The 13,400-nt window shown below is 44.9% G+C and overlaps 1 protein-coding gene across 1 annotated transcript; it reads right to left on the bottom strand.

Moving 5' to 3' along the window:
* Positions 1–3,701: 3,701 nt before the first annotated feature.
* On the bottom strand, positions 3,702–12,169 carry SNX20 (sorting nexin 20). Its single transcript, XM_055000709.1, has 4 exons — positions 12,046–12,169; positions 8,019–8,192; positions 6,193–6,356; positions 3,702–4,883 (listed from the first exon to the last, which is right to left on the bottom strand). Exons 2-4 carry the CDS (start codon positions 8,179–8,181, stop codon positions 4,215–4,217), a joined length of 996 nt encoding a protein of 331 aa, XP_054856684.1. The 5' UTR covers positions 8,182–8,192; positions 12,046–12,169; the 3' UTR covers positions 3,702–4,214.
* Between the last annotated feature and the right edge of the window lie 1,231 nt (positions 12,170–13,400).

Raw genomic sequence — 13,400 nt, forward strand, 5'->3', positions numbered from 1 at the left:
GGGCAGTCACTCTCTCTAGGCGTAACCTACTTTACAGGATTGTTGTTGTGAGGTTAAAATGGAGGGAGTAAGCCGCTTTAGGTCCCCATTGGGGAAGAAAGTGGAGTATAAATAAATACATGGAGGCGCTCTGTCACGTTCCCTAGCTGAGCCACAGATGAATCCTGACAAAAAAAGAAACCCATCAATTTATCCTGCTGGCCTGTTCGGGATCTATCCTGCTGATCTGTTGCTTTTGACGCTGTCAGTGGGGGTTCCTGGCCAATATATCAACCCCAGCGAAAACCATAAATGGCAAGTGCACCAGCTTTCATTTTTTTTTCTTTTGCACTGCGCAGAAGAGGTGGGTATACACCCCCCCTCTCCTCCCCTCATTATTTGATAGTTCTTTTAAGAGTTGCAAGTTTTAACTTTGTCTCCTTTTGATCAGAAGGATTCTGCAGTGCAGGAATGGAGGCGCGGCAGTGACTCCAGCTTTGAACCCACCAGGTCTAAAAGCCTTCCAGAATATTTTCTCTTTCAGCTTTCGAGCTGGCTCATACAGCTTCCTGATCAAGAGAGAGATTAAACTGTCCTTAAGGACTCCTAGGAAAGCAAGAGCTTTCCCAACTCAAAATCACAATGGAATTGATTTTTTAAAATTATTTAAGGATGTAAAAAATTTAAATGTTAGACTTTGGGAATTATTTCTAACGCTTTTTAAAAAGCCCCCCTTTTGCTACTTAAAATAAAATTCTGATTTTTTTTTTAAATGCACCTGATTTATGGTTCGTGCCTAGAATGAGGCGGTTGCAGTTAATGCCACAGCACCATCTAGTGGCACATTCGCCAACCTTCAGGGTGAAAGGCTTGCTGTTTTTTTGAAACTTTTTATAGGAGAAGAGCAAGATTGAGGTCCAACAGCACCCTAAAGACCAACTAGAATTCCTAGACATGAGCTTCTGAGAATTAAAGCTCCCAAGTATCTGACAAAGGGAGCTTTGACTCTCGAAATCTCGTGCCTTGGCAATCTAGTGGGTCTTCAAGATCTATTGGATATGAATCTTGCTCTTCGACTGCAGACCAACACGGCTACCTGCCTGAAACCAGAGCCATATTATTCCTAAAGGTGACTAGGCCGAAGCCTAGGGGCCCCACAGGAACTAGGGGCCCATCAATTTTTTTTTTTGCTGAGGCACACCCCCACATAAATTACAGTTAATTGATTCTCTTATATAACCTCTATTAAAAAGATAACTGCTTCGTGAAGTGAAACAAATTGTCTCTTATATTAAAACAATTATCCATAAATTATATATTTGTAATTAATAATAACAAATTTATTCACTTCAAAATATTACAGTATTGAACAATGATATTCCCCAAAATGTGCTTTCCTGAAGACTTCTACTCATGCAATAAAAATATTTAAAAAGTTATGGATAGAATTCTTCAGGAGACTCTCAAAATGGATATAGGGCTATGTACTGCTGTCTAGTACCTACCGTACCAGGGTCAGGCTGTCAGCTGTAGTGGGGTGAAAATAGGGTTGCCAGGTCAAGGTTGGGAAATTCTTGGATATTTGGGGGGGGGGAGCCTGGAGAGGGTGGGGTTTGGGGAGGGGAGGGGCCTCAGAATGGTATAATGCCATACAGTCCACCCTCCAAAGCAGCCATTTTCTCCAGGGGAACGGATCTCTGTCACCTGGAGATCAGTTGTAATTCCGAGAGATCTCCAGCTACCACCTGGAGGCTGGCAATCCTGGGTGAAAAATTGAAGGGCCCAAAATACCCGAAAGCCTAGGGGCCTGGCCGTGGGTTAATACAGCCCGGCCTGAAACTATTTTAATTGCAGAGTTATACTGTTCTGGAACTAGGGCATCTGTAGAACTTTTCATTGAGTGGAAAGGAGAACCCTGGAAAGATGGCTCCAACATCTCATTCTTTTTTTCAGTCCCCTCTGGGCCCAATCCACCCTGCAGTGCTAAGGAAGAGAATAAGGTGACTAGAAATAGTTGCTCCATTTGCTTTCTCTGCTGTCTAAAGGTCTAAAATGGTAGCAGCCCCATGGCAGACAGGAGGACGCAGTCATGTCTAGTTTGGCCTTATGTTGGCTGTGAACGGCGTGTGGCTGTACTTCGAAGAAATAGATTTAGTGAGGGAGCATCTTTTGCCTCATAGGGCCAAGCTACACATGACGAATGACACTTGAACGGCAAGTGGATTGAGTGGAGGGCAAGTGAACAGGGAGAAATACACTTGCTGTTCAAGTGTCATTCGTCATGTGTAGCTTGGCCCATAGTAGGAAATCCCAATGAATTGATGAGAAGGGGGGATTTGTGGAGCTGAGAGTACGCAAGGCCTTATTAAGATACACGCAACAAAGGAATAATTAACCTCTGTTGATGGCACAGGGAACGCACCCAGATTGCGGGTCTGAGGGGGGAAAGATCACAGGATGCTCTGTAAACATGATGTTGCATTGCGAACAGAACAGCTTGCTCTCCTGCATATTTCAGAAAGAACCAGACAACCTCAGGGACTCCTTTGGTTATTTTCAAGAGGAGTGTATGAGCTATTATCTCCTTAATGGCCCAAACGATCTATTAATTGATATGGAAATAGGCCCAGACTCAGTAGTTTGTAGTGCAAATCTCCGAGGCAGTTTAAATCGGTCTGCCCAGATTTTATTTAAATTTGGGTGTGGGGGGGATTACGAGCTGTCTGAGGTTTGTGAGGCAAACTAGACAGATGTTTGCTGTCTTCTCCCTTAGCTGAGATGAAACTGCTCCAGTCGTATGTCTTGATTGATGAACTTCTTAGGTTTGTCAAGCGAGAGCGATCATTCTGAGGCTCCAAAAACTACGGTCATGCAACAGAAAACAGAAGGTATAAATTCAGTTTAATAGCCATTCCTTCTACTTAAGGAACTCTGGGTACTGTAATCCTAATTGAGGCTTTTGCACAATTCTCCTTGGTCTCACCAAACTACACTTCCCAGAAGTCTTTGGCAGTAGCCATGACAGTTGATTTCACGGGCGTGTAATGGAGATAGGGGTTGCTATTGACGGGAGACATGAAGTGGATTATGGATTGTGAGTGTGTGTGTATGTATAGCTATCAGGAAAAATGGGGAAACAAACCATACTGGCTAAAGAAAACAATACACACTAAACATGACTATAGCTCACACAACCAGTGCTATGCCAAGAAAAATCCATGCAGCTTCCTGTTATCAATCATTTTTGCAGAGATCAGCTAACTTAGATGGCAGTTAAGTGGTTGGGTTGCGAATCAGCACTCTGCTGGTTAGAATCCCACTACTGCCATTTGCTTGGCAAGTGGCCTTGGGTAAGCTGCTCCTCTCAGCCCCAGCTCCCCAGCTGTACTGAGGAGATAATCATAACACTGACTTTGTTCACTGCTCTGAGTGGGGCACTATTCTTTTTTAGAAGAGCGGTGTATAAGTGCAGTTATTTTTTATAGAGAGCTACTGTAGTATAGTGGTTAAGTGGTTGGACTGCAAATCAGCCCTCTGCTGGTTCGAATCCCACTACTGCCATTTGCTCGGCAGGTGGCCTTGAGTAAGCCAGCTCAGCTCCCCAACTGTATTGTGGGGATAATAATAACATTAACTTGTTCACTGCTTTGAGTGGGGCACTGATCTGTTTAGAAGAGTGTTATATAAGCGTAGTTATTATTATTTATTGGTACATAGTCAAAGGTAAGTCTTTGCGCCTTAAAACATTCAGCATACTCCGTATAGGCAGACACACCTAGGGGTGGACCTTTGGCTCAGTGGAAGAGTCTCTCTTTGCATGCAGAAGGGCCTAAGTTCAATCCTTGGTTTCTTCAGTTAGGAAGATAAGTCAGCAGGTGATGTGAAAGGCTCTTTCCAAGACCAATTGTCTGACTTGATATAAGGCAGCTTCATGTATCCATTAGTCAAATTCATGGAGAATGGATCCGTCCGTGGTGGTCAGCTGCAATGAACAAAAAGATCCTTCATTTTCAGAGGCAGTGTACCTGTGAATACCATTTGCAGATGGGGGACGTGGAGGGGCCTTTTATATATATAAAACCTTTTATAGTCCTTCCAGGTCGTGGTGGAGGTTACCTGGATGGATTGTATCGCTGGAGTTTAAGAATGCATTGTACAATAGAGGACACTGTAGCTGCAACCATACAACACTAGATCTAGCCCCGGTGGATCTTCACATGACCCCCGTTTCCTGTTCAGTGTACATACTCCTGAACAGCGAGTTCTTTCAGGGTCACCATTTTTCTTGGGACTTTCTTGGCTTTTCTCTCTTCCAGTTTCTCTTGCAAGGATACAAAGTCTTTGCCAAGTTCATATGCTAGGGAGATCATGGTTTCCAGCAGGGGCATAAAATACCGATTGTTGGGATGATTCTGAAGGCGTAACAAAGCTTTCTCTCCAAATTCATAGGCGCTTCTGGAATTGTCTAGATCTTTGTGACAGATGAGTATGGCGCAAAGGGTTGGGACCAGAAGAATCGGCCGGTGCTTGATTAGTTTTTCTTGCAAGGGCACGACGGCAAGAAATATTTCCAAAGCTTTGGTGTACTGTCCTCCCCGTAGGCAACTGTAGGCCTCCTCCATCTCAGGTCCCACTAAGAAATCGATAAACATTCTCGATGTCTGGATGCACTCCATGGAATAGAGAATCCGTAGATAATCCTGGAAGGCTAATTTCCTCTCCATAATAATTTCTTCTGTGAAGTTCCCAGAAATGCTTTTCTTGGGAAAGGGAACGTCTTCCATTTCGTCATAAAACGTCTTCAAAAGATTTGCATGCAGCCTTTCGAAATCCGAATACCGACGCTCAATTATAGACCTGTTGCCATCAAAACTGCCCGTCTGGATGATAATGATTCGGTATGCCTAACAGGAAACAAATCAATTGGGGGGAAAAAAGAGAATGAAACCATTTTCAGGCTTGGCACAAGTAGCTGATGTTATGATGGCTTTGTACGGCTTCTCAGGGCCGGGCTAAAACAATCGGATTGACTTTCTCGTCATCCTGATAAGAAAGGGTTGGGAAGACGAGTGCAACAATCTATTTATTTATTTATATCATTTATAGTCCGCCTTTCTTACTGAGACTCAAGGTGGATTCCATAGAGTGAGATTAGCACAGTCAATATAAGGGATATTTCAATAAACGATGCCACAGGATAAATAAAAGCAAGTTTACAAAGACATAGCATTAGCAAGAATCCAATACTGAGTTGAAGAAATATTGAAACGGAGTATAAGCAAGTCTAGGTCTGACATTAGACCAACATAGAACTACCCAGTAGGGTCACACGTAAACAAACAGTACATAGGAGCACATACTTAAAGCAACAGATAACACATATGGCAACATAGTGGTGAAATTTATGGTCCCTAAATCGTTAGTGAAGCATCTGAGACCCCTCCCTACAATACAGCCCTCCTATCTGAGTAAAAAGCCCTTTTGAACAGTTCAGTTTTCAAGCCAATAAAAGTGCTCTCAGCTTGGAACAGGAGGAGGCTGTATAACAACAACAACAACATTCAATTTATATACCACTCTTCAGGACAACTTAGTCCATGGTTAGAAAAGCCAAATTGAATTGTGCTTTCCCCTATCTTCCTTCCCTCTCTTGTGTGATTTCCTCCCCTTTTTTCAGAGCTAACTATGCCAGAGTGTTTTTATTTGCCAACCATGGTTAGCTCAAGTTATAATTTGCAGACTACGGGCCAAGCTACACATGACGAATGACACTTGAACGGCAAGTGGATTGAGTGGAGGGCAAGTGAACAGGGAGAAATACACTTGCCATTCAAGTGTCATTCGTCATGTGTAGCTTGGCCCTACAGCTTGGAGCAAACTATGGGTAAAAAACCCCACAGATGCTGGAGGTATGCTAACCACAGTTATCTATTTGCTACTTTTTTGATTCCACCTTTTCTTCTAGGAAGTCAAGATGGCATACATATTTCCTCCCTTTTTAGCAACCCCACGAAGTAGATTAGCCTCAGAGAGACTGACATGGTGGAGTGGGGAATGGAACCTGGGCTTTCCCAATCCAACGCTCTAAACATCAACTCATACTAGCTCTTGATTAGTTAGTTGATTCTGAAATCAAAATGGAGGAAAGAATTCTGTGATTAGGTGATAAGTCAGGGCACTTTGGTACTATTTCACACTCCGACATGAGCTTACCACATACTTAGAGAAGACCTTCTCTACAATTCTGGCAGATGGGATTTCAAAAAGTACTTTGACTTCTCGGCAATTGCGTTTCTCATTCCTCCAGTATTCCTGAAGTTCTTTTGTCGTCATGGAAGAGTTTGGACTTTGGGAGTTCTTTGAACTTCTGTTAGCACCTAAAATGATATAATCAAAGGTGTGCTTGAGACTGAACAATAACCTAGGTGCCCAGTACTATCTACTAGTAGCTCTCCAAGATGTTTTCAAACTCTGGTATCATTTAACCTAAGATGCCAGAAACTGAATGTGGTATCTGACGTATTTCAAGTATGAGATCCACCACTGAGCTCTTTGACAGAGATTGCTAGACTGCTAGATTGCGGTACAGAAGCATTGGAAGATTGGCAGTGAATATACCTTTTTTTGACCGTCATTCTGAAAGTTCGACACACTTTTGATGTTTCCTGTTACCTCCCCACAGGGGCGGCACCAGGGTTTCTGGCGCCCGAGGCTGCCTCTACGTGCCCCAGATTGTGTGATGGCGTCACTGCAAGTGACATCATCATACAGCAAGCCGGCCCCATTCGCTAGCAGGCGGCTGGGACAGCACGTGGAGGCTGCCCGTGTTCCCAGTCAGGCACGGCGGGTTGCTGGGGGGGGGGTGCATGTGTGTCCTCCCAGCCCTCCTGCTCTGTCGTTCCACCCGCTGCCCTGGACGCCTGCCGCCCCTGGCCCACAGCTGTTGTGCCTGGCCAAATGTGTGTGTTGGTGGCGGCGGCAGCACGGGGTGGGAGGGCTGGCAGGCTGCAGCAGCTGCAGGCCAGGCACGGCAAGCAGCTGGGGTGGCGCGCGAGCGGCTTCCCATCCCTCCTGCTCACCTGCCAATGCTGCCACTTCCAGCTCCGCAGCACGTGCCCCCACCCCTGGTGCCCCCTCCGGCGCCCCCTCCGGCACCTCAGCGCTCGAAGAGGAGGCCGGATCTGCCTCAATGGGCATGCCAGCCCTGCCTCTCTAGAATTCTCTTACAAATAGGGGTGACATATTTACAAAGTTTATCATAGTTTCCGGCAATTCCTACCTCTACCTATGGTCACTTCTGGGTTGTACCTGGAAGTGACGTAGTGACATCATCACTAGCACCAATGGCACCCTTCCATGTGTCCCCCCCCCCCCCCCGCCGATGCTCCCTATGTCTGACCTAAAGTCTTTGTGGCAACCACTCATCTGCCACGTGGACGTTGAACTGGCCCTGCAAAGAACTTTGTTGAAGCTAATTTCTAAGTCACCTCGAAGACCTCGAGGTGGGGTAGGGTTGAGGCTGGGGCTCAATGGCAGAACACTGACTTAGCAGGCAGAAGGTCCCAGGTTCAAGTCCTGGAATCTCCAGTCAAAAGGATCAAGTAGTGGATGATCAGGAAGTCCTGAGGCCCTGGAAAGCCAATGCCAGTCAGATTCGACAATACTGATCTTGACAGAAAAATGGCATGACTCAGTTCAAGGCAATCTTTTGAGTTCACGCATGACATAAATAGTAGGAAGGTGGGTTATAAATCCGTATTTGGAGGGCAGGGGAGGCGTTGTTGGTAAATGTATATTTTGGAGCCCGTACTTGAAAATCACCCAAGGTGGGTTTTGTGACTGGGTACGTCATTTGTTTTTCTTGGTATTCGTGTAAAATCATTTCCTTAGACGTTCCTATTTTCAGCTGCCAAATGGCAGGCCATTTAGTGCTATTTCAGTTCTGAGGCTGATGGTAATTTGTATTCGAGCGGCATTAAATTTGGTGTAACTCAGGGCAACCAGATGCAGACCCAGTGAGGCGTATCTCCGGGCCTAACCTGTGACATTGCTGGTTTCTTTCTGTTCCGGGTTGGCTTGAAATGGAATCAGGACTTCATATCCATCATCTTCATCTGAACGGACAGCTGGAGCAGACTTGGGCGTTCCCCCTGTTCCTTCCTTCTGGTTGCTTTCTCCAGAGAAGGGCTGGCCTCCCTCCATGGCAGAGCTGTCTGAAAAGGAAAAGGGAATCAAGAGCACCTGTATACTCCCTGAGATTTTGGAACTGTTCTTCTTGCCACAAAATAAAACAAAAGTCCAGTGACTCCTTAAAGACTAGCAACATTTATTTCAATGTGAGCTTTCGTGAGTCACCACTCACGAAATCAAACGGAAATTTCTTGCCTTCAGATCAATGGCATGAAAGTGATAGCATCCCTTTAAAAGGGCGAATGAAATCACTAAAATGTTCAAGAATGGAAGAAATTAAACTGCCACCGATACTGAGGGCATGTAGTCATCGTGTTGAAGCTAAGCAGACCTGGGTCTGGATGGAAGACCTCTTGGGCACACAGCCTTCAACTCCATGCAGAAAGCTGCTATAGCATAGAGGTTAAGTGTCTGGGCTCCGAGCCAGCACTCTGCTGGTTCAGCTCCCACTACTGCCATGAGCTTGGCAGGTGGCCTTGGGTAAGCCACTCCTCTCAGCACCACCTGTATTACGGTGATCCGAGCGGGGCACTGATCTGTCCAGAAGGGTGGTATATATTAGCACAGTTATTATTATGAAAGTTGATGTAGTATAGTGGTTAAGTGGTTGGGCTGCGAATCAGCACTCTGTTGGTTCGACTCCCACTACTGCCATGAGCAGGTGGCATTGGGTAAGCCACTCCTCTCAGCCCCAGATCCCCAGCTGTACTGTGGGGGTAATGATAACACTGACTTTGTTCACTGCTCTGAGTGTGGTACTGATCTGCCCATAACAGCGGTATATAAGCACATGGTTATTATGGAGGAAACGGGATAATAATACAATAATAAAATTAAGCAGAAAAAATTATGGCGCTGTAGAGGAAGAGAACTAACTGAACCCTGAAAAATGGGAATGATTGCAATCTACAAAAGCAATATTACAACAATGTTACGGCAATTATAGCAAAATGGGGAAGAAAAACACCAGGGACAAAATAAGGAGAGTGACGTACCAGGACCAAAGTTGCTAAGGCTGAGCTGGGAAAGCCCTGGAGAGTTTGGGCAGGGAAGGAAACTCGCTAGAGATGCGATGCCATCGAGTCCATCCCTCTGAAGTTGCCATGTCCCCCCGGGGGAACTGATCTCTGTACTCTGGAGATCAGTTATATTTTCCTGGAGAACTTCAGGCCCCACCTGGAGGTTGGCAACCCAAACCAGGGTGGGTAACAAAAATATGGATTGGCCTGGTAAATGGAACTGGTGCATGTGGGTCGGAGTGAGTGCTGGATGTCTGGAAAGATTCGCTGCCCAGGGAAGGACACATCAGTCTTTGCAGCACATCTTCCCAGTTTGGTGTAGGGGTTATGAGTGCGAGACTCTAATCTGGAGAACCGGGTTTGATTCCCCACTCCTCCACTTGAAGCCAGCTGGGTGACCCTGGGTTAGTCACAGCTCTCTCAGAGCTCTCGCAGCTCCACCCACCTCACAGCATGTTTTGTTGTGAGGATAATAATGACATACTTTGTAAACTGCTCTGAGTGGGCATTAAGTGGGCATTAAGTTGTCCTGAAGGGCGGTATATAAATTGAATGTTATTATTATTAATAATATTATTAATAATTATTAATCATTAATATTAATAATAATAATAATCCTTCCAAAAGGCATTTTTTCCAAAAACAACCAGTATGGAGTATTGGCAGTTACTTGCAGATGAGGGTAAAATCCATGGGAAAGTAGAAAGAATACAGTAAGTTTTGTAGGAAAGGGGATGGTAGTGTCCTAAATTATGACACATTTTTATTTGGTTGTGCTTTCCATTAAAAAATACTTGAGGCAGCTTAGAAACACAAAGCAGTAAAATATTTTTAAACTGATGTGATCCGCTTTAAGTCTGCTTGTGGGGACAGTGGACTACAAATTGAATTAACAACAACAACGACAACAAGTGTTGCGGAAAATAAATATCAAACAGCACGCTGAAAAATTTCAGTTCCAGTTCAGAGCGTAACTAAAGAACGGGGCCCACTACATGAATAGAGGAAAACAGAAGATGAAACAGAGCATGTAAAAGCAACAGATATCCAGAGGGGAAGGAGAACCCAACCCTCCACTTCGGGTTTGTGAGGCCCCCACCAGTTCATTTTTAAAAGTCCACGAGGGCATGATTTGGCCACTTTCCCCACCCCCATAGTTCAGGCACTGGGCCCAACTCTTCCTTATGGTGAATGAAAGAGAGAGAACCACTTCTGTGTCATCCACAGACACACATTTGAACCTGAAGTTGTAGCTACTAAATTCCAAAACCAACTGGAAGCAGTTTCTTTCTTAAAGGACACTTTAGAAAGCGTGGAAAGTGGGTTGTGTGAACAGCTTAGGTTGTTCTCCTCTCCTCGGTTTTATCCTTCCAACAGCCCTGTGGGGCAGGTTAGGCTGAGAGCATGTGACTGGCTCAAGATCCCCCAGCAAGCTTCCACGGCAGAGTGGAGATTCGAACCTGGGTCTCCCAGATTACAGTCTGACAGTCCAACCACAACACCATACCAGCTGGATCAGATCAAAAGCCCATCTGTAAGGAATAATGATCATGTGTGTACTTGGGTATGGTGCGGGATAGGATAAATAAATCATTACGTAGGCCCCAGAAACCTAATTAAAGGATTCCATGTATGGGCCATTAGCAGAATTTATTGTTTGGCATAATAACCATGGCATAGGAACCGTGTGTGTACAGGAGAGAAAATAATAAAAGCATACACTTGCTTTATATTTAGAAAGAAAATAACAGTTATTGTAGGAACTCCATACTCTGATAGGAAAGGCGGAGACTAGGGGCCAAGCTACACATGACGAATGACACTTGAATGGCAAGTGTATTTCTCCCTGTTCACTTGCCCTCCACTCAATCCACTTGCCGTTCAAGTGTCATTCGTCATGTGTAGCTTGGCCCTTAATAGATACCTATCTAGTCTAAGGATGGACATGGATGCTAGGACCAGGCCTAAGATGGAGGGAGGAGAAGGGGAGAGATGTTGCCTGGAATAATGCCAGGAAGAAAAGAAGTGAGAGGGAGGAAGTCAGGAGGAAATCCCAAGAACAGCAATCTACATATGAGAGGACAGTCAGAGCAGTAAACAATAAACAGAAAGCCATGACCTCTCTATCTTTCTAACTTTTTGGTTTGTCCCCCTCTGAAACCTGAGGAAAGGGACAGCGCTGAACCCTCTTCTTCCAACAGGATAGTATCAATTGCTCCCACCCTTGCCCTTCTAAACCGTTGGCACATCTTGGGAACAGAGCCCATGTGTATACAAATGGTATAGGTGGAGGTACTATCCTTGTAATCAGGAAGCCTGGCAAGTGCAAGATCCCTGATAGCCCATGCCCTTTGTACCCACTCCGGCTGTCCTTACAGGTCTAGCCCAACTACATAGGGTCAGGGTCTGATTCTGCACCTCTTAGGCGCATCCCTTCTCTCCTCGTGTAATGTAAACAGTGAAATCCAATAGTAAAAGCATATGGAAAGGCACCCTCACACCAGCTTGCTGTATCTTGGAATTTTCCCTATCCAACATCTTGTTTCCAGGTGTAGCTAGCCTTTGGGAAGCCTACAAGCCTACATGAAGGGAACAGCTGTCCCAACCAACTGGTGTTCATATTGCAAGGTAGTTTCTGGTGGGTAGTTACGTTGGTCTGCAGTAGATGAGTAAGATTTGAGTCCAGGAGACGAACAAGATTTCCAGGGTGTAAGCTTTCGAAAGTTAAAGCTCCCTTTGTCAGATATGCAAGGGACTCTTTGCACACCCCTCACTTACCATTTTTTCTTTACCAAGCACAACACACAAAATCCATTTTACTGCTCGCTGCTTAATAATCAATAAAGCAAATACTGACCTGTTGTGTTCTGGAAATTATTTCAGTGTGGCAATGGTGTTCAAAAGTCTGTAGAATTTTGTGAAAGCTTTGTTTCTGGTTTGTTTGCATTCCGAGAACAGTGACTTTCGTTTTGCACTATCTGCTAACTTCTCCAGAAGGAAGAAGGAAGTGCGCTAAGCAGGCTTCCTGCTGCAATTTATTTTCAGTGTTTATAGAAGGTGGTCATGTCATAAATGAAATTAGAATTCAAGGTCCGGTGAACTTTTGTGCTGATCTGGACATTCTCTAGCTTTAAGGGCTGCAAATGCTTTAATATACTTTTTCTACGCATTCTAAAGGGGACTAGATTTTCTTCTCATACCATGATGACTTCATTTGCTAATCATGCTTATGTGACAAGAAGAACCTTGTCGTACTTGAAAATTGCATCAAGTGCCATCGGGGAAATCCAGTTAACCCACAGGGGGCCGGATCCCATTGCAAATATCTGCATGCGTGGGGAGGGGAATTCCCTCCTCCTGTGGCAGCCCTCCAACTCCCTCCTCATACAGCTCCCATGGGTCCCCTGTCCCCCCAAAGTAGGAATTTGGGGCTGAATTTGGAGGAGGGGAGGTGGAGAGACAGGGAAGTTGCACTTGTATGCAGAATTTGGATGGGATTCAACCCATGGAATGATTCTCTCCTGGACATTATTCCTTGTCATTGAATCCAGACAGAATTGAGGTATTGTGCATCAGGATAAATGTTTGAGAAAGAGCTGTCTTAGGGCGAAGCTACAAGTGACGAATGACACTTGAACGGCAAGTGTATTTCTCCCTGTTCACTTGCGCTCCACTCAATCCACTTGCCGTTCAAGTGACATTCGTCACTTGTAGATTGGCCCTTAGATTACCTTGAGCAGCCCTTAGATTACCTTGAGCAGCTTGGGTGGTACTTCTGGACCCACCCTCGGTTCTAGAGAAGCAGGTTGGTGTTGCTGCTAGTAATTTTTTTTTATTTTGAGTTTGGAAGTTACCTTCTCTTGTGAGCTGAATTGACCACACTGGTCCAGGTTCCTGTAGTCTCAAGACACAAAACAATGTGAAAGCCTATGAAATTCTCCAGAACTTTTCAAGAGGCAGGATGCTTTTTAGAAAATAAGGAGGAGAAGAAGAAAATAAAGATGTCTCAGCCCATAATCATAAGACCTTATCTTGCAAGCATCCCGTGTGAGATTCTCAGCAGGCACGCTGGTTTAAAATGGTGCTGGTGACATGTTGCATCTTTTGTCTTCTATGATTAAGCCAAAAATGGAAAAAAATCCCATTAAAAAAACAAGCCCCTCCCCAAGCATTTGATCTCTCAGATGGGGCACACAGTCCTTCAGAAAGTTT

This window comes from Eublepharis macularius, chromosome 16 (genome assembly GCF_028583425.1).
Source record: "Eublepharis macularius isolate TG4126 chromosome 16, MPM_Emac_v1.0, whole genome shotgun sequence".
In the NCBI taxonomy this organism is placed as follows: domain Eukaryota; kingdom Metazoa; phylum Chordata; class Lepidosauria; order Squamata; family Eublepharidae; genus Eublepharis; species Eublepharis macularius.

Excerpts from the sequence above, each read along its gene's own strand:
- SNX20 (XM_055000709.1), bottom strand. The coding sequence starts at position 8,181 with ATGGAGGGAGGCCAGCCCTTCTCTGGAGAAAGCAACCAGAAGGAAGGA. Across the intron at positions 6,357-8,018 it reads AGAAACCAGCAATGTCACAG|GTGCTAACAGAAGTTCAAAG; the intron begins GTTAGGCCCGGA and ends ATATCATTTTAG. Across the intron at positions 4,884-6,192 it reads AGGTCTTCTCTAAGTATGTG|GCATACCGAATCATTATCAT; the intron begins GTAAGCTCATGT and ends GTTTCCTGTTAG.